The 21,243-nt window shown below is 43.9% G+C and overlaps 1 protein-coding gene across 1 annotated transcript in view; it reads left to right on the plus strand.

The window, feature by feature from the left end:
* The window catches only part of LOC115121805 (fibronectin type III domain-containing protein 3B-like), a 149,549-nt gene that overhangs the window by 43,980 nt on the left and 84,326 nt on the right, over positions 1-21,243 (plus strand). The window contains 3 exon segments of the mRNA XM_065024546.1: positions 14,994-15,070; positions 16,179-16,299; positions 16,302-16,406. Coding sequence (XP_064880618.1) covers positions 14,994-15,070; positions 16,179-16,299; positions 16,302-16,406 — 303 coding nt within the window.

Genomic DNA, 21,243 nt, shown 5'->3' on the forward strand with positions numbered 1-21,243 from the left:
GGATATCAGGTGAGACAGGGCTTGAGTTTAGGGAGAGGGAGAGAAAGAAAAGTAGAAGGGAGGGTGAGAGAGAGCGGGGGAGAGAGAGAGGGAGAGAGACAGAGAGAGATAGAGAGAGAGGGGGAGAAAGTGAGACAGAAAGAAAGAGAGACAGAGGGAGGATGGGAGGAGAGCAGGAAATGGTTATGAGACTCCCAGTCTGTTTACACTCCAACAGCTGTTGCACCTCTTCACTCTCTCGCTGTGTGTGCGTGTATTCATACATTGGGAACAGTGAGTCATCAGGATCTGGGTTATTAGATCGAGACGACTTCCCTGCCCTCCCTCCCTACCCCTCTTCCTCCCTGCCTCCCTCCCTACCCCTCTTCCTCCCTGCCTCCCTCCCTACCCCTCTTCCTCCCTGCCTCCCTACCCCTCTTCCTCCCTGCCTCCCTCCCTACCCCTCTTCCTCCCTGCCTGCTCCCTACCCCTCTTCCTCCCTGCCTCCCTCCCCCTCTTCCTCCCTGCCTCCCTCCCTACCCCTCTTCCGCTCTCTCTCTCTCTCTCTCTCTCTCTCTCTCTCTCTCTCTCTCTCTCTCTCTCAATCTCTCTCTCTCAATCTCTCTCTCTCTCTCTCTCTCTCTCTCTCTCTCTCTCTCTCTCTCTCTCTCTTCTACATCTCCAGTTAATATTCCCCACCATATTTTCAGAGAAAATCCGTTTAGAAAACGTGGGTCTCAGTGTGTGCGTCACAGGAGGCTGCTGATAGGAGGACGGCTCATTATAATGGCTAGAATGGAGCGAATGGAATGGCATCAAACACATGGACGCATGGGCATGTATTTGATACCATTCCACTTATTCCATTTCCACAAGCCCATCCTCCCCAATTAAGGTGCCACCAACCTCCTGTGGTGTGAGTGTTATGGTGTTGGTAATTTAGCCTTGCTCCAGACATGACGTTAGCTTGGTTGGATCACAACCAGCAGCAGAACTAGGCCACCCCAGCAAACACAGCCCTGGGAGAGGAGAGGGCAGTCAGGAAGTCTGGCTAAGCTAGCGCTAGGCAATTTCATATGCATGTTTTGCTAATGCTAGGCTCCCAGTCTGTTTTACACTCCAACAGCTGTTGGAGGGTCTAATGCTATGTTAACAAGAGGAGAGGAGATGACTGAAGAGATTACTCTGTATCATAATAGATATCTCTCTCTCTCTCTCTCTATTTCTCTCTCACACTCTCCCTCTATCTCTCTCTCTCTCTCTCTCTCTCTCTTTCTCTCTCTTTCTCTCTCTTTCTCTCTCTTTCTCTCTATTTCTCTCTATTTCTCTCTCTCTCTCTCTCTCTCTCTCTCTCTCTTTCTCTCTCTCTCTCTCTATTTCTCTCTCTCTCTCTCTATTTCTCTCTCTCTCTCTCTCTCTCTCTGCTGACTTGCTCTGGAATGTCAATCATAAGTTATGATGCTGCGTTTGTAGTGGAAGTACTTTGTATGTACCTCCTGCTTCCTCACTGCCCTCATTCATCATGGCTACCAGACTTGTGACTGTGTGGCATCAGATTTGCCTCGACCACCCCAGACTGTCTGGTCTCTGCTATTTCAGATGTGCTGTCTCCCACAGTTCCTGCATCGTCTCGCTCTCTCTCTCTCGTGCGTGCTTTCTCCGTCTCTCTCTCTCTGTTCTCTCTTTTTATCATTCTCTCTCTCTCATTCGGTCTATCTCTCACTGTAAAACTTTACTCCCATCCTGCACATTGTTCCTGTAATTTACTTTGATGTTGGGAACTGTTAAAGTGTGTGCTGGACTTAATGTTGTGTGTGTGTGGGGCTTCAGGCAGAAGAAACTAGAGGTCGACCGATTATGATTTTTCAACGCCGATACCGATATCGATTATTGGAGGGCCAAAAAAAAGCCGATACCGATTCATCGGCCAATATTTATTTATTTATTTGTAATAATGACAATTACAACAATACTGAATGAACACCTATTTTAACTTAATATAATACGTCAATAAAATCTATTTAACCTCAAATAAATAATCAAACATGTTCGATTTGGTTTAAATAATTCAAAAACATATTGTTGGAGAAGAAAGTAAAAGTGCAATATGTGCCATGTAAGAAAGCTAACGTTTCAGTTCCTTGCTCAGAACATGAGAACACATGAAAGCTGGTGGTTCCTTTTTACATGAGTCTTCAATTCCCAGGTAAGAAGTTTTAGGTTGTAGTTAATATAGTATTTATAGGACTATTTCTCTCTATACCATTTGTATTTCATATACCTTTGACTATTGGATGTTCTTATAGGCACTAGTATTGCCAGTGTAACAGTATAGCTTCCGTCCCTCTCCTCGCTCCTACCTGGGCTCGTACCAGCAACACAACGACAACAGCCACCCTCGAAGCAGAGTTACCCATCGCTCCACAAAAGCCGCGGCCCTTGCAGAGCAAGGGGAACAACCACTCCAAGTCTCAGAGCGAGTGATGTTTGAAATGCTATTAGCACGCACCCCGCTAACTAGCTAGCCATTTCACATCGGTTACACCAGTCTAATCTCGGGAGTTGATAGGCTTGAAGTCATAAACATCAGAGCTGCTGGCAAAACTCACGAAAGTGCTGTTTGAATGAATGCTTACGAGCCTGCTGCTGCCTACCATCGCTCAGTCAGACTGCTCAGTCAGACTGCTCTAAGGCTCAGAAATACGAGCCGTAGGTCATTAATATGGTCGAATCTGGAAACTATCATCTCGAATACAAGACATTTATTCTTTCAGTGAAATACGGAACCGTTCTGTATTTGATCTAACGGGTGGCATCCCTAAGTCTAAATATTCCTGTTACATTGCACAACCTTCAATGTTATGTCATAATTACATACAATTCTGGCAAATTAGGCGGCCCAAACCGTTGCATATACACTGACTCTGCATGCAATGAACGCAAGAGAAGTGACACAATTTCACCTGGTTAATATTGCCTGCTAACCTGGATTTCTTTTAGCTAAATATGGAGGTTTAAAAATATATACTTCTGTGTATTGATTTTAAGAAATGCATTGATGTTTATGGTTAGGTACACATTGGAGCAACGACAGCACCGCATCGATTATATGCAACGCAGGACACGCCAGATAAACTAGTAATATCATCAACCATGTGTAGTTAACTAGTGATTATGATTGATTGTTTTTTATAAGATATGTTTAATGCTAGCTAGCAACTTACCTTGGCTTACTGCATTCGCGCAGGCAGTCTACTTGTGGAGTGCAACGAGAGGCAGGTGGTTAGAGCGTTGGACTAGTTAACTGTAAGGTTGCAAGATTGAATCCCCCGAGCTGACCCTGAACGAGGCAGTTAACCTACCGTTCCTAGGCCGTCATTGAAAATAAGAATGTGTTCTTAACTGACTTGCCTAATTAAATAAAGATTAAATAAAAGTGTCACAAAAAAAAGAATTGGTCAAATCGGTGTCCAAAAATACCGATTTCCGATTGTTATGAAAACTTGAAATCGGCCATTCCGATTAATCGGTCGACCTCTAGAAGAAACTGTAGTGGGAGTGTCTGTTCTCAGAGCTCTGGAGAGATACCATTACCTTGGTAACACACACACACACACACACACACCCTGCTAAACACATACATAATACCCAGGTAGTGCCACATCCTTACTGACCCACACACACACACACACACACACACACACACACACACACACACACACTCTAGATGTCCCATCAGAGCCCCTAGAAGCAGCTGCCGGATCTGGACGGTTTGTGTGTGTTTGTGTATGTTCAAGGGTTTGTGTGTGTTTGTGTATGTTCAAGGGTTTGTGTGTGTGTGTGTGTTAAGGTTGGGTGGTATACCGTATATACCGTGATTTTTTTATATGATTTTACAATACGGTCAAGACTGTTAACAAAAACAAAATGTGTATATATATATATATATATATATGAAATACATGCAGTCAACTTGTGCACTAGATAATAGATCAAGCAAACCACGTTTCGCCTGTTAGATTATTTTTCATTATGAAGCTCACCGGTACTAGTTTACCAAAACAGCAGTTTGAGCCCGTCACACGTGTTTGTTTACAAAGAAGCACAATGAGCAAAACGGGAGCTTTGTGAGGTGAGTCACTCCTGCAGCACAACTTAATAGGTGAGGTGATAATGTTACACTTGCATGAAATTAATATTTGCCAGATATAAATCGTTTAACTATTAAGTTAACTCTCCAGAGCTCTGAGAACAGAATGGCTAACATTAGCTTGCAATATTTGAATTGTCTTGGCAACAGCAGCAGAGACAATCCACCCCTGAATTAAGATCCCAGCTGTCTGTTTGTTTTGTGCGTGCTGCAAACTGCGTTTTTTGAGATACTTGCATAACTTCATGGGCTGGGTTTTCTGTCTTTAGTAAATGTTTGCATTCGCTATGGGAGTTCCTTTGTACTTGTTAGCATTTACCTAGCATCCGCTATGGGAGTTCCTTTGTACTTGTTAGCATTTACCTAGCATCCGCTATCGGAGTTCCTTTGTACTTGTTAGCATTTACCTAGCATCCGCTATCGGAGTTCCTTTGTACTTGTTAGCATTTACCTAGCATCCGCTATGGGAGTTCCTTTGTACTTGTTAGCATTTACCTAGCATCCGCTATGGGAGTTCCTTTGTACTTGTTAGCATTTTGTGAGCATTCTGGTAACTGACGTTTTCTGAGCTTTTTTTGTTTGAAAAATAAATATCGCCCCTTGTGTGCACTGCCCGGTAATATCATATATCCCGGGATGGCACGGGTACGTTATGAAGGTATGGAAATCTGAGTACCGCCCAACCCTAGTGTGTATGTGTGTGTTTAGGATTTCCATCTGTGCCTAGTTGGCTGCATGTAGGTCATCTTACAAACAGACTCCTTTCATAGCACACACAAACATATATACACACTAACACACACAAACATATATACACACTAACACACACAAACACATATACACACAAACACCTATACACACAAACACATATACACACAAACACATACATACACACAAACACATACATACACACACACACACACAGACACACAAACACATACATACACACACACACATATACACACACACACTCTTTCCCAGGAGGGTGTGCATTTCCTCTCAATATGGTAACCACGTGCGGGAGAGTGAGAGAGGGGGGGCAGCAAAAGGGAGTAAGACGGGAGAAACACATAGAGAGGGGGAGACGTTCGGAGACTGGGGAGAGTGGGAGACGGGGAGGGGAGAGAGTGAGGCGGGGAGGGGGAGAGAGTGAGACGGGGAGGGGGAGAGAGTGAGGCGGGGAGGGGGAGAGAGTGAGACGGGGAGGGGAGAGAGAGACGGGGAGGGGGAGAGAGAGACGGGGAGGGGGAGAGAGAGACGGGGAGGGGGAGAGAGAGACGGGGAGGGGGAGAGAGAGACGGGGAGGGGGAGAGAGAGACGGGGAGGGGGAGAGAGAGACGGGGAGGGGGAGAGTGAGACGGGGAGGGGGAGAGCGAGACGGGGAGGGGGAGAGCGAGACGGGGAGGGAGAGAGAGAGACGGGGAGGGGGAGAGAGAGACTGGGAGGGGGAGAGAGAGACGGGGAGGGGGAGAGAGAGACGGGGAGGGGGAGAGAGTGAGACGGGGAGGGGGAGAGAGAGACGGGGAGGGAGAGAGAGACGGGGAGGGAGAGAGAGACTGGGAGGGGGAGAGAGACGGGGAGGGGGTGAGAGTGAGACAGGGAGACAGGGAGGGGGAGAGAGAGTGAAAGTGTTTTCCACATCTGTTCCTAAACGTTTTATTCTCCACTGTGTTACTGTGTTTGAAGGATTACAACTGGTGTTGCGGGCACAACACCCACAAAAATAGGGGCTACGCTACATATGCAAATATGGAAAAAAACTGAGATATTTGGCGTTTAAGCAGGAAGCATGTGTTTTTACTCACCAAAGTAACAACACAATGTGGTCAAAGACTTAGTAATGTGGTTGTAGTTAGGGGTGGAACGGATCACCAAACCCATGGTTCGGTACGTATTGCGGTTTTGGTGTCACGGTTAGGTTTCGGTACAGTGGGAAAATGAAATGCCACTCACAATGTTCATCATTCACTATGTTCAGCATTCACTATGTTCCTGGCATTATTCATTTTCTTCTTTTTTGAACTTATTTTACCAGATAAGTTGACGACCTGGAGAATAGTTACAGGAGAGAAGAGGGGGGATGAATGAGCCAATTGGAAGCTTGGGATGATTAGGTGGCCATGATGTTATGAGGGCCAGATTGGGAATTTAACCAGGACACCGGGGTTACCACTAGTGATGCACCGATATTACTTTTTTGGCCAATAACGATATCCAAAATTTTCCTTGACAAAAAAAACGATACCGATAACCGATATTTAATTTTTTTGCGGCCTTTTAAGCATTCTAGTACATTTAAATAGTTAACACACACACACATGGACGCAGTGGTCTAAGGCACTGCACCAAAGTGCAAGTGGGCGTCACTACGGTCCCTGGTTCGAATCCAGGCTGTATCACATCTGGCCTTGATTGGGAGTCCCATAGGGCGGCGCACAATTGGCCCAGCGTCGTCCAGGTTAGGCTGGGGTAGGCCGTCAATCTAAATAAGAATGTGTTCTTACCCGACTTTCCTAGTTAAATAGAAAGGTTACACACACATACACCACACTTACCCAAAAGTAATTTTGTTGTCATTTACGTATGTCCCCATTACCCATTGACATGCGTTTATCTGGATTTTGTTTGTTGTTATTCTGTCCCTCACTGTTCAAATAAACCTACCATTAAAATTATAGACTGATCATTTCTTTGTCAGTGGGCAAACGTACAAAATCAGCAGGGGATCAAATACTTTTTTCCCTCACTGTACATATGAGATGAGTAATGTAGTAGAGGTCGACCGATTTTTCAACACCAATACTGATACCGATTATTGGAGGACCAAAAAAGCCGATACCAACTAATCGGCCAATTTTTGTATTTTATTTGTAATAATGACAATTACAACAATACTGAATGAACACTTATTTTAACTTAATATAATACATCAATAAAATCTATTTAGCCTCAATTAAATAATGAAACATGTTCAATTTGGTTTATATAATGCAAAAACAAAGTGTTGGAGAAGAAAGTAAAAGTGCAATATGTGCCATGTAAGAAAGCTAACGTTTCAGTTCCTTGCTCAGAACATGAGAACACATGAAAGCTGGTGGTTCCTTTTAACATGAGTCTTCAATATTCCCAGGTAAGAAGTTTTTAGGTTGTAGTTATTATAGTAATTATAGGATTATAGGATTATAGGATTTCACTCTATACCATTTGTATTTGATTAACCTTTGACTATTGGATGTTCTTATAGGCACTTTAGTATTGCCAGTGTAACAGTATAGCTTCCGTCCCTCTCCTCGCTCCTCCCTGGGCTCGAACCAGCAACACAACGACAACAGCCACCATCGAAGCAGCGTTACCCATGCAGAGCAATGAGAACAACTACTAGAAGGCTCAGAGCGAGTGACGTTTGAAACGCTATTAGCGCGCGCTAACTAGCTAGCCATTTCACTTCGGTTACACCAGCCTCATCTCGGGAGTTGATAGGCTTGAAGTCATAAACAGCGTAATTCTTGACGCACAACGAAGATCTGCTGGCAAAAGGCACTAAAGTGCTGTTTGAATGAATGTTTACGCGCCTGCTTCTGCCTACCGCCGCTCAGTCAGATACTTTTATGCTTGTATGCTCAGTCAGATTATATGCAATGCAGGACACGCTAGATAATATCTAGTAATATCATCAACCATGTGTAGTTAACTAGTGATTATGATTGATTATTTTTTATAAGATAAGTTTAATGCTAGCTAGCAATTTACCTTGGCTTACTGCATTCGCGTAACAGGCAGAGTCTCCTTGTGGAGTGCAACGAGAGGGAGAGGCAGGTCGTTATTGGGTTAACTGTAAGGTTGCAAGATTGGATCCCGAGCTGACAAGGTGAAAATCTGTCGTTCTGCCCCTGAACAAGGCGGTTAACCCACCGTTCCTAGGCAGTCATTGAAAATAAGAATGTGTTCTTAACTGACTGGCCTAGTTAAATAAAGTAATAAATAAATAAATAATAAAATAATTTTACAAAATCGGCACCCAAAAATACCGATTTCCGCAGCCTCTCAATGTTAGTTATGGCTGTTTAACAGTCTGATGGCCTTGAGATAGAAGCTGTTTTTCAGTCTCTCGGTCCCTGCTTTGATGCACCTGTACTGACCTCGCCTTATGGATGATAGCGGGGTGAACAGGAAGTGGCTCGGGTGGTTGTTGTCCTTGATGATCTTTATGGCCTTTCTGTGACATCGGGTGGTGTAGGTGTCCTGGAGGGCAGGTAGTTTGCCCCCGGTGATGCGTTGTGCAGACCTCACTACCCTCTGGAGAGCCTTATGGTTGTGGGCGGAGCAGTTGCCATACCAGGCGGTGATACCGCCCGACAGGATGCTCTCGATTGTGCATCTGTAGATGTTTGTGAGTGCTTTTGGTGACAAGCCACATTTATATAGGTATGCACGTCATCTACCTACGTTATATAGGTATGTACGTCATCTACCTACGTTATATAGGTATGCACGTCATCTACCTACGTTATATAGGTATGCACGTCATCTACCTACGTTATATAGGTATGCACGTCATCTACCTACGTTATATAGGTATGCACGTCATCTACCTACGTTATATGGGTATGCACGTCATCTACCTACGTTATATAGGTATGCACGTCATCTACCTACGTTATATAGGTATGCACGTCATCTACCTACGTTATATAGGTATGTACGTAATCTACCTACGTTATATAGGTATGCACGTCATCTACCTACGTTATATAGGTATGCACGTCATCTACCTACGTTATATAGGTATGCACGTCATCTACCTACGTTATATAGGTATGCACGTCATCTACCTACGTTATATAGGTATGTACGTCATCTACCTACGTTTATATAGGTATGCACGTCATCTACCTACGTTATATAGGTATACACGTCAGCTTTGACATTGGTTTTGCACATCCGTGTTTACCTCTTCAACCTATGGGGGCGCTATGTCATTATTGGATAAAAAAACGTTCCCGTTTTAAGCGCAATATTTTGTCACAAAAAGATGCTTGACTATGCATATAATTGGCAGCTTTGGAAAGAAAACACTCTGACGTTTTCAAAACTGCAAAGATATTATCTGTGAGTGCCCCAGAAATGATGCTACAGGCGAAACCAAGATGTAACCTCAAACAGGAAATGAGCTGAATTTCTGAAGCTCTGTTTTCCTATCGTCTCCTTATATGGCTGTGAATGTGCTGTGAACGAGCTTATGCTCTCTGCCGTTCGTCCAAGATGTCTGCAGCATTGTGACGTATTTGTAGGCATATCATTGGAAGATTGGCCATAAGAGACTACATTTGCCAGGAGTCCGTCCGGTGTCCTTTGTCTAAGTTGGTGCGTAATTCCCAGTGGCAATCATTTTACCATGCGATAACAGAGGGAGAAGCACACTTCCAGGAACGATACATCATTAAAGAGATATGTAGAAAAACACCTTGAGGATTGGTTCTAAACAACGTTTGCCATGTTTCAGTCGATATTATGGAGTTAATTTGGAAAAAAGTTCGGCGTTTGGATAACTGAATTTTCATTTTTTTTGGTAGCCAAACGTGACGCACCAAACGGAACGATTTCTCCTGCACAAAAAATCATTCAGGAAAAACTGAACATTTGCTATCTAACTGAGTTTCCTCATTGAAAACATCCGAAGTTCTTCAAAGGTAAATGATTTATTGAATGTTTTTGCTGGTTTTTGTGAAAATGTTGCCTGGTGATGCTAACGCTAAATGCTAAATGCTAGTTTTGCTATGGTAGAGAAGCATATTTTTGAAAATCTGAGATGACAGTGTTGTTAACAAAAGGCTAAGCATGAGAGCTAGCATATTGATTTCATTTCATTTGCGATTTTCATGAATAGTTAATGTTGCGTTATGGTAATGGGCTTGAGGCTGTAGTCATGATCCGGGATCCGGGTTGGCTCGACGCAAGAAGTTAAACTAGACATCGGGCCGATGTTGGAATTTTTGACAATAAGTGTCATGGGATCTTTAGTGACCACAGAGTCAGGACACACTTTTAACGTCCCATCTGAAAGACGGCACCCTACACAGGGCAATGTCCCCAATAACTGCCCTGGGGCGTTGGGATATATGTTTATTTTAGAGTGCCTTCTAATTGGCCCTCCAACACCATTGTCTGTTGTCACAGGATTGTTTTGTTGGGCCTCAAGTTTCCACTCTCATGCTACATTTGTAACCATGTGGGAGGTGGGAATATACCAGTTGTGAAGTCGTAAATACCAGTTGAGTGCATTCATCTCATTTGAACTCATTGAGAAACGCTGTTTGGCTAATGGCCAACAAGCTGCGTAAACCACCAACTAAAAGTACAGATGCTTGTAAACAAATGATGGCGTTCAAAAACCACATGAATATATTGTTTTTTATAAATAATGTTTTGTTGTTGCATTCAACTGCGGAAAATGTTGTTAGAGGCCGTTTCCTTAGTAGGTGACGTCAGAGGTCACCATGTGTGAGCACAGGATGATAGAAAAGTTTCCCACTAGTAATTACCAGTTTTGAGGTGCGATCAAGTGGATTTTTCACAGTCTCGTGTGGTAAATTACCACTTCCATCTTGGATACGAACGCACCATGACACTTCCTCCTTCAGTGGCAGATGCACACTTGTGACTCTCATAAAGGGGGCGTGTCTGTAGCATGGTTCATGAAATGATGGAATAGTTTGACAACCCTGTTTGTACGCTTTTAAATGACGTCCATCTCAACCGTTTATCTTTTCCAGTGATGAAGACATGATAGTCTCATGGTCTCATGGTATGCTGGGGTATGCAAAATAGGTCAACTTTGAGCACCTTTATCTATTAAATGTTTTGACATTCAGGTCCAAAAAGTCACTTTCTGAGCTTTTCTACAGTGGCCGAATATGTATGGAAGGATTTGTTCAAATGTAAAGGGCTGCTGTCAAAAAGTGATTGAATTCTAATGGATTAACCCTGACACAAAACCACTCCCATCCTTTAAGATCCCAACTGCTGTAGTTGCCAATACATGATGGCATGTTTGTTTGTTTGCATGTTTTGAAAGGCAATTCAGGTTTGGTTGAAATGGACTCTTAACAGGACAAAGCAATCAATCACCAAGTTTAGGCATAGAATAACTCAGCATCACAACAACATTAAACGCAATAATGGAACACAGTCAATTACTGTGTGTGTGTGTGTGTGTGTGTGTGTGTGTGTGTGTGTGCACCTCTGGGGCCCTACAGCAGCTGTTCTAGACAGCTGTATTATGAGAACCATCTGATGAAATGTTGCATCATCTCCTGTTGTCCTGTATGAGAACCTGAGTGTGTGAGAGAGAGAGTGTGTGAGTGTGTCTCCTACAGTTTTGAGTGTATTCCATGTAGTAGTGTGGAAAGGATGATGCTTAATTATTTTGAAGATGAGATTCTGCTTAATTAGTCTATGGACACGGAGAGAACTGATCTCCTGTAGTTTGTGTGTGTGCGTGTGTGTTCTGTCATTCTGTGTGTTGCTCCAAGCCAGATAATGTAACTGTTGCTAGGGGAAACACTTGGATGCGGAGGTGACAGATTGTATTCTAGGTCACATCTTCCTGTCTGGGTGGTGATGCCATATATTTGAGACAGGAAATGACCTCATCTCTGACATCTGACGGAAGAGAGGAGAGAAATGGAGCGAGCAGTTAAAGCCAGTACATATCTGACACCAACTGAACGTAATATATTTGTGAATTAACACTACCAACTCAATTGTTACTTTGAATTGATCATTTTTGCTTTTGGTTTTAACCATTTTTAAAAGGATAATGCACTCAAGAGGTAAAGGTATAACTGCTAAAAAGAATGGGAACACTTGAGTAAATGAGGGATACAAACTACACTAAACAAAAATATAAACGCAACATGTTTTATGAGCTGAAATAAAAGATCCCAGAAATGTTCCATATGCACAAAAAACGTATTTCTCTCAAATGTGTTTATATCCCTGTTAGTGAGCATTTCTCCTTTGCCAAGATAATCCATTCACCTGACAGGTGTGGCATATCAAGAAGCCGATTTAACAGCATGATCACCTTGTGCTGGGGGACAATAATAGGCCACTCTAAAATGTGCAGTCTTGTCACACAACACAATGCCACAGATATCTGAAGTTTTGAGGGAGTGTGCAATTGGCATGCTTATGCAGGAATATCCACCAGAGCTGTTGCCAGAGAATTGAATGTTAATTTCTCGACCATAAGCCCCCTAGCGGGATTTCTTATAAGCGCCCGGATTAGTGTCCCGTTCCTTGAAAGCGGCAGCTCTAGCCTTTGGCTCGATGCGGATGTTGTCTGTAATCCATGGCTTCTGGTTGGGATATGTACGTACGGTCACTGTGGTGACAACGTTGTCAATGCACTTATTGATGAAGCCGGTGACTGAGGTGGTATACTCCTCAATGCCATTGGATGAATCCCAGAACATATTCCAGTCTGTTCTAGCAAAACAGTCCTGTAGTGTAGTATCTGCGTCATCTGACCACTTCCATATTGAGTGAGTCACTGGCACTTCGTGCTTTAGTTTTTGCTTTTAAGCAGGAATCAGGAGGATAGAATTATGGTCGGATTTGCCAAATGGAGGGCGGGGGAGAGCTTTGTATGCATCTCTCTGTGTGTGGATTAAAGGTGGTCTAGAGTTTTTTTCCCCTCTGGTTGCACATGCTGGTAAAAATTAGATAAAACTGATTTAAGTTTGCCTGCATTAAAGTCCCTGGCCACTAGGAGCGCCACTTCTGGTTTGCTTATGGCCTTATAGAGTTGGTTGAGAGCGGTCTTAGTGCCAGCATTGGTCTGTGGTGGTAAATAGACAGCTACAAATAATATAGATGAGAAATCTCTTGGTAGATAGTGTGGTCTACAGCTTACCATAAGGTACTCTACCTCAGGAGAGCAATACCTCAAGACTTCTTTAATATTAGACATCATGCACCAGCTGTCATTGACAAAAAGACACACACCCCCACCCCTCGTCTTACCAGACGTAGCTTCTCTGTTCTGCCGGTGCATTGAAAATCCCTCCCGCTCTATATTATCTGTGACGTCGTTCAGCCACGACTCGGTGAAACATAAGATATTGCAGTTCTTAATGTCCTGTTGGTAGGATATTCGTAATCGTAGGTCATCAATTTTATTTTCCAATGATTTGCATGTTAGCAAGTAGGACGGAAGGCAGTGGGAGTTTACTCGCTCGCCTACGGATTCTCAAAAGGCAGCCTGATCTGCGTCCTCTTTTCCTCCATCTTTTTTTTTCACGCAAATGACTGGGATCTGGGCCTGTTCCCGGAAGAGCAGTATATCTTTCTCATCAAACTGGTTAAAGGAAAAAGCTTCTTCCAGTTCGTGGTGAGTAATCACTGTTCAGATGTCCATGTTATTTTCGGTTATAAGAGATGGTAGCAGCAACATTATGTACAAAATAAGTTTTTTTTAAAAGTTGCAAACAACGCAATAAAACTAACAAAATGGCACAATTGGTTAGGAGCATGTAGAACGTCAGCCATCTTTACAATGAACTGTAACACAGTAAAAACGTTGAAATTGTTGCATGTTGCATTTATATTAACATCCCATCATGCTTAGGGTAAAAAATGCCATGTAGGCCATTATTTTGGCTACCATGTCTGTGGCCCACAGAATGACAATGCCCCCCTCCACAGGGCACGAGTGGTATTTGAATGGTTTGATGAGCATGAAAATGAAGATGATGTAAACCATATGCCATGGCCATCTCAGTCACTAGATCTCAACTCAATTGAACACTTATGGGAGATTCTGGAGCAGCGCCTGAGACAGTGTTTTCCACCACCATCAACAAAACCCCAAATTATGGAATTTCTTGTAGAATAATGTAGCATTCCTCCAATAGAGTTCCAGACACATGTAGAATCTTTGCCACGGTGGGTTGAAGCTGTTCTGTCTCGTGGTGCCCCAACGCCCTATTAAGACACTTTATGTTGGTGTTTCCTTTATTTTGGCAGTTACCTGTATGTGCTTGCTTCTGCCTTTAGCTCGGCTGTTGTAGATTTTGAAGTTCACATCTGGGTTGTTTAATTCATTACAGACCAAAAATAAATAGGAACTTGTTCCCAGAGTTACTCCAAAATGATTGTACACTGAAGAGCCATGTTCTACCCTCTGTGAGTGTGTGTGGTTGTTTGTGTGTGTGCTTGTGTCTAGGGGGCCACGGATGGGAACAGTCTGTGCTGTGTGTGTTTAAGTGGTTGAAAGCTGCTGTTTGCTGAGCGAAGAGCACAGAGGCAACAGAGACTGTCTAAACACATGTCTGTTTGCCAAGTGGGTGTGCATTTGCGTGTGTGTGCGTGTTTTTGTGTGTGTGTGCAAATGTGTATGAATGCGTTTGTGTGTGTTGGTGTGTATGTTTGTGTTTTCATATGTTATGCTCAATGAACAGCTTCATATTCCCCAGAAAAGAAGAGAGGGAGGAGGGGAGAAGGGAGGTCAGAGGGGGCAAAAAGGGGTCTCTCACTGTGTACTTGTGTGTGTATGTTTAGTGTGATTTACACTGAAACCAGACTTGCCTACAGCACTCTCTACGGGAAACCAATGACTTTCCCAGAGATAGGGGAGAGGGGGGAGATGGAGAAAGAGATCACAGTGGAAAAGTAAACACAAAAATACGTGGATTTTCCTCCATAAGGTTTTTACCTGCTGTTGTTTGTGTGTCTGACTGAATCCAGGTCTCCTGCATGACACAAGACCGTGTTAGCATGTTGATCTAAAGCCTAGGCGTTACCTTGTCATTAGCGTGTGTGTGTGTGTTACAGTGACTGACAGTGTGTATCTTTTGTGCAGGTCCTGCTGAGGTCCCAATGATGTCCCCCAATGGATCAATCCCCCCCATCCACGTCCCCCCAGGATACATCTCCCAGGTAAGCTGTGTTTGTGTGTGGTAAACTTGCTCTCAACTGAACTGAAGCCGCCCAGAGCAGAGAGGAATGTGTTGATTATTGCAGGGTACATTGTTGGGGGGGGTGATAGCAGTGAGGCCATTGACTGTGTGTGTTGGGGGGAGGCCACTGAGCCAACTGAGAGCGGGAAAAAGTGTCACCCTTACAGTACACAAACACCCACATAGAGAGAGGGATGGATGGAAGGAGAGAGAGGGATGGGAGGAGAGAGAGAGATGGGAGGAGAGAGAGAGGGATGGGAGGAGAGAGAGAGGGATGGGAGGAGAGAGAGAGAGAGGGATGGGAGGAGAGAGAGAGAGAGGGATGGGAGGAGAGAGAGAGAGAGGGATGGGAGGAGAGAGAGGGATGGGAGGAGAGAGAGAGAGAGGGATGGGAGGAGAGAGAGAGGGGGATGGAATGAGAGAGAGAGGGGGATGGAATGAGAGAGAGAGGGGGATGGAATGAGAGAGAGGGGGATCCTCTGCCAACTAGTTTCTGGTGGGACTTTGGCCTTGTTGTCACATAAACATGTCTGTTTTTTTTGTTTTGTATAGAGGATGTGGAGGTCGAAGGGGGGAGTCAGAGAGTGGTCTGCTATCATTTCTCCTCTCTCTCTCTCTGCGTGCGCGCATGTGTGTGTGTGTGTGTGCTGCTGCAGCAGCACTTGGAAGCGGCTCTCACGGGGGAGAGTGTGTTTGCTTACTGATTGGAATGTGTGTGAATGGAATGGAATGTGTGTGAGAGAGACTGTCTGAATTTGTGTGTGTGTGTGCATGCATGTGTGTACAGCAAACGTCTTAAACTGGAGTTGGATCAAACCCATAGCAACACTCCTCTTAATCTGTCAACTGTAGTTACCTGTGAGGGGAATCTACTTCCTGGTGGTGTTGGTGGGTTTTACATAACCTGCCATGTTATTTGACCATGGGGAGAACTACTGTGTGAATACCCCAGTGTGGTTTGGATTTAATTGAGTCCAGTGTTTGTGGAGTGTTATTGGATGTGTTTTATTGTGGAATTCTCCAGTAATGCTAAGAATTCCTCTCCTCCCCTCCCCCTCTCCCCTCCCCTTTGCCTCTCCTCCCCCCAGGTGTTAGAAGACAACACAGGAGTGCGTCGGGTGGTCGTCACCCCGCAGTCTCCTGAATGTTATCCCCCCTCGTACTCCCCCGCTCTCTCCCCCACGCACCACCTCCCGCCGTACCTCACCCACCCCACTTTATCCCCAACTCTCACTCCTTCTATCCCCCTGTGAGTCCTGGAGACCTGCCCCCCCACCAGTACTACCAACACCACCTCCCGCCCATATATGGAGAAGGTAAGATACTCACATCCCAGTCTAAGACATGTCTATGGGCATATTTATTTTTCATTTTTTTATTTCACCTTTATTTAACCAGGTTGGCCAGTTGAGAACAAGTTCTCATTTACAACTGCGACCTGGCCAAGATAAAGCAATGCAGTGCGACACAAACAACAACACAGAGTTACACATGGAATTAACAAACGTACAGTCAATAACACAATAGAAAAGTCTATATGCAGTGTGAGCAAATGAAGTAAGATTAGGGAGGTAAGGCAATAAATAGGCCGTAGTGGGAAATAATTACAATTTAGCAAATAAACACTGGAGTGATAGATGTGCAGAAGATGAATGTGCAAGTAGAGATACTGGGGTGCAAAGGAGCAAAAATAATATATAAATAAAATGAATAACAATATGGGGCTGAGGTAGTTGGATGGGCTATTTACAGATGGGCTGTGTACAGGTGCAATGATCTGTAAGCTGCTCTGATAGCTGATGCTTAAAGTTAGTGAGGGAGATATGAGTCTCCAGCTTCAATGATTTTTGCAATACGTTCCAGTCATTGGCAGCAGAGAACTGGAAGGAAAGGCGGCCAAAGTAGGAATTGACTTTAGGGGTGACCAGTGAAATATACCTGCTGGAGCGTGTGCTACGGGTGGGTGCTGCAATGGTAAGGCAGGGCTTTACCTAGCAAAGACTTATAGATGACCTGGAGCCAGTGAGTTTGGCGACGAATATGAAGTGAGGGCCAGCCAATGAAAGCATACAGGTCGCAGTGGTGGGTAGTATATGGGGCTTTGGTGACAAAACGGATGGCACTGTGATAGGCTGCAACCAATTTGCTGAGTAGAGTGTTGGAGACTATTTTGTAAATGACCGAAGTCAAGGATCGGTAGGATAGTCAATTTTACGAGGGTATGTTTGGCAGAATGAGTGAAATAGGAAGCCGATTCTAGATTTAATTTTGGATTGGAGATGCTTATAATGAGTCTGGAAGGAGAGTTTACAGTCTAATCAGACACCAGCGTAGTAATGTCCAGAGTTGTGATGCTAGGCGGGTGGGCAGGTGTGGGCAGCGATCGGTTGAAGAGGATGCATTTAGTTTTACTTGCATTTAAGAGCAGTTGGAGGCCACGGAAGGAGAGTTATATGGCGTGGAAGCTAGTCTGGAAGTTAGTTAACACAGTGTCCAAAGAAAGGCCAGAAGTATACAGAATGGTCTCGTCTGCGTAGAGGTGGATCAGAGAATCACCAGTCGCAAGAGCGACATCATTGATATATACAGAGAACAGAGTCGGCCCGAGAATTGAACCCTGTGGCACCCCCATAGAGACTGCCAGAGGTCCGAACAACAGGCTTTGGATTTGGATTTGACACACTGAACTAGAAGTGGTTGGTGAACCAGTCGAGGCAGGGAATTCCGTAACCAAGGCTGTTGAGTCTGCCGATAAGAAAGCCTTGGCCAGGTCGATGAATACGGCTGCACAGTATTGTCTTTTGTCGATGGCGGTTATTTTTTTTATTTTTACCTTTATTTAACTAGGCAAGTCAGTTAAGAACAAATTCTTATTTTCAATGACGGCCTAGGAACAGTGGGTTAACTGCCTGTTCAGGGGCAGAATGACAGATTTGTACCTTCTCAGCTTGTCAGGGATTTGAACTCGCAACCTTCCGGTTACTACCCTGCCGCCCCAGTTATGATATCGTTTAGGACCTTAAGCGTGCACCCATGACCAGCTCGGATACCAGATTGCATAGCGGAGAAGGTACGTAGGGATTCGAAATGGTCGGTGATCTGTTTGTTAACTTGGCTTTCGAAGACCTTAGAAAGGCATGGTAGGATAGATATAGGTCTGTAACAGTTTGGGTATAGAGTGTCTCCTCCTTTGAAGAGGGGGATGACCATGGCAGCTTTCCAATCTTTGGGGATCTCAGACGATACGAAAGAGAGTTTGAACAGGCTAGTAATAGGGGTTGCAACAATTGCGGAGGATAATTTTAGAAAGAGAGGGTCCAGATTGTCTAGCCCCGCTGATTTGTAGGGATCCAGATGATGTTCTGAAAGAGATGCAACAACTATCTGGATTTGGGTGAAGGAGAAATGGAGGGGAGTGCAGAACGGTTGACCGGGGTAGGGGTAGCCAGGTGGAAAGCATGGCCAGCGTAGAAAAATGCTTTTTGTAATTCTCGATTATCGTAGAATTATCGTAAATCGATTATCTCGATTTATCGGTGGTAACAGTGTTTCCTAGCCTCAGTGCAGTGGGCAGCTGGAAGGAGGTGCTCTTATTCTCCATGGACTTTAGTGTCCCAGAACTTTTTGGAGTTTGTGCTACAGGATGCAAATTTCTGTTTGAAAAAGCTAGCCTTTGCTTTCCTAACTGCCTGTGTATATTGGTTCCTAACTTCTCTGAAATGTTGCATATTGCGGGGGCTATTCGATGCTATTGCAGTCCGCCACAGGATGTTTTTGTGCTGTTCAAGGGCAGTCAGGTCTGGAGTGAACCAAGGGCTATATCTGTTCCTTGTTCAACATTTTTTGAATGGGGCATGCTTATTTAAGATGGTGAGGTAAGCACGTTTATAGAATAACCAGGCATCCTCTACTGACAGAATGAGGTCAATATCTTTCCAGGATACCCGGGCCAGGTCGATTAGAAAGGCTTGCTCGCTGAAGTGTTTTAGGGAGCGTTTGACTGTGATGAGGGGTGGTCAGTTGACCACGGACCCATTACGGACGCAGGCCATGCGGCAGTGATCGCTGAGATCATGGTTGAAGACAGCAGAGGTGTATTTAGAGGGCAGGTTGGTCAGGATGATATCTATGAGGGTGCCCGAGTTTACGGATTTGGTGTTGTACCTGGTAGGTTCCATGATAATTTGGGTGAGATTGAGGGCATCTAGCTTAGATTTTAGGACAGCCAGGGTGTTACGCATATCCCAGTTTAGGTCACCTAACGGTACAAACTCTGAAGATAAATGGGGGGGCAATTAATTCACATATGGTGTCCAGGGCACAGCTGTGTCCAGGGCACATATGATGTCCAGGGGTCTGTAACAAGTGTAATTGTAGCCCTAGAATTAGTTGGTATATGGGCCTAGCTCGAGGCTAGCTGGTGCTTACTTCAGGACAGAGGCGTTAGCTAACAGTAGCCACTCGTTTGCAGCTAGCTAGGAGTTTTGATCCAGTGTAATGATCCAGAGCGGCTGGAATCCGGTGATATGGTACAGAGAAGCAGTCTGATATGCTCTGGGTTGATATCACGCTGTGCAGACTGGCAGGTGATTGTCCGAGCTAAGACCGGCTGATTCCGGTGAAAAAGGTGAGGACAGCTAGCCGTAGCTAACAAAGACTAGTAGCTAGTTAGCTGGCTAGCTCCTGATGAAAGTTCCAGTTATAAGGAATAACAATAGCAGATCCGTACCACATTGGATGAGGCGGGATGCTGGAAAGTATATTTAGTTTATAGATAGCAGTGAGATTAATATATATATACGTCTATTGGCATATGAGATACTGTAGCCTATACTAGAGATATATACTGTGGTAGAAAAAGTACTTAAATTGTCATACTTGAGTAAAAGTAAAGATAGCTTAATAGAAAATTACTCAAGTAAAAGTGAAAGTCACCGAGTAAAATACTACTAAAAGTATTTGGTTTTAAATATACTTAAGTATCAGAAGTAAATGTAGTTGCTAAAATATACTTAAGTATCAAAGGTAAAAGTAGAAATAATTTCAAATTCCTTATAATAAGCAAACCAGACAGCATTATTTTCTTTGTTTTTTTAGTTTATGGCTAGCCAGGGGCACACTCCAACACTCATTTTTCAAACAAGTATTTGTGTTTAGTGAGTCTGCCAGGTCAGATGCAGTAGGGATGACCAGAGATTTTCTCTTTAAGTGCGTGAATTGGACAATTGTCCTGTCCTGCTTAGCATTCAAAATGTAACGACTACTTTTGGGTGTCAGGGAAAATATATGGAGTAGAAAGTACATTATTTTGTTTAGGAATGTAGTGAAGTAAAAGTACAGATACCCCCAAAACTACTTAAGTAGTACTTTGAAGTATTTTTACTTAAGTACTTTGCACCACTGGAGATATATACAGTAGCAGTCAAAAGTTTGGACACACCTACTTATTCATTATTTATTTTGTACTATTTTCTACATTGTAGAATAATGAAATAACACATATAGAATCATGTAGTAACCAAAAACTTGTTCAACAAATCAAATTTAGATTTTAGATTCTTCAAAGTAGACACCCTTTGACTTGATGACTACTTTGCACATTTTTGGCATTCTCTCAACCAGCTTCACTTGGAATGCTTTTCCAACAGCCTTGAAGGAGCTCCCACATATGCTGAGCACTTGTTGGCTACTTTTCCTTCACTCTGCGGTCCAACTCATCCCAAACCATCTCAATTGGGTTGAGGTTGGGTGATTGTGGAGGCCAGATCATCTGTTGCAGCACTCCATCACTCTCCTTCTTGGTCAAATAGCCTTTACACAGCCTGGAGGTGTGTTGGGTCATTGTCCTGTTGACAAACAAATGATAGTCCCACTAAGCGCAAACCAGATGGAATGGCACATCACTGCAGAATGCTGTGGTATTCTAAATAAATCATTTACAGTGTCACCAGCAAAGCACCCCCCACACCATCACACCTCCACCATGCGTCATGGTGGGAACCACACATCATTCGTTCACCTACTCTGCGTCTCACAAAGACACTCTCCTCAACACAACTGATTGGCTCAAACACATTAAGAAGGAAAGAAATTCCACAAATTAACCTTTAACAAGGCACACCTGTTAATTGAAATGCATTCCAGGTGACTACC

Source organism: Oncorhynchus nerka, linkage group LG2 (genome assembly GCF_034236695.1).
Source record: "Oncorhynchus nerka isolate Pitt River linkage group LG2, Oner_Uvic_2.0, whole genome shotgun sequence".
In the NCBI taxonomy this organism is placed as follows: domain Eukaryota; kingdom Metazoa; phylum Chordata; class Actinopteri; order Salmoniformes; family Salmonidae; genus Oncorhynchus; species Oncorhynchus nerka.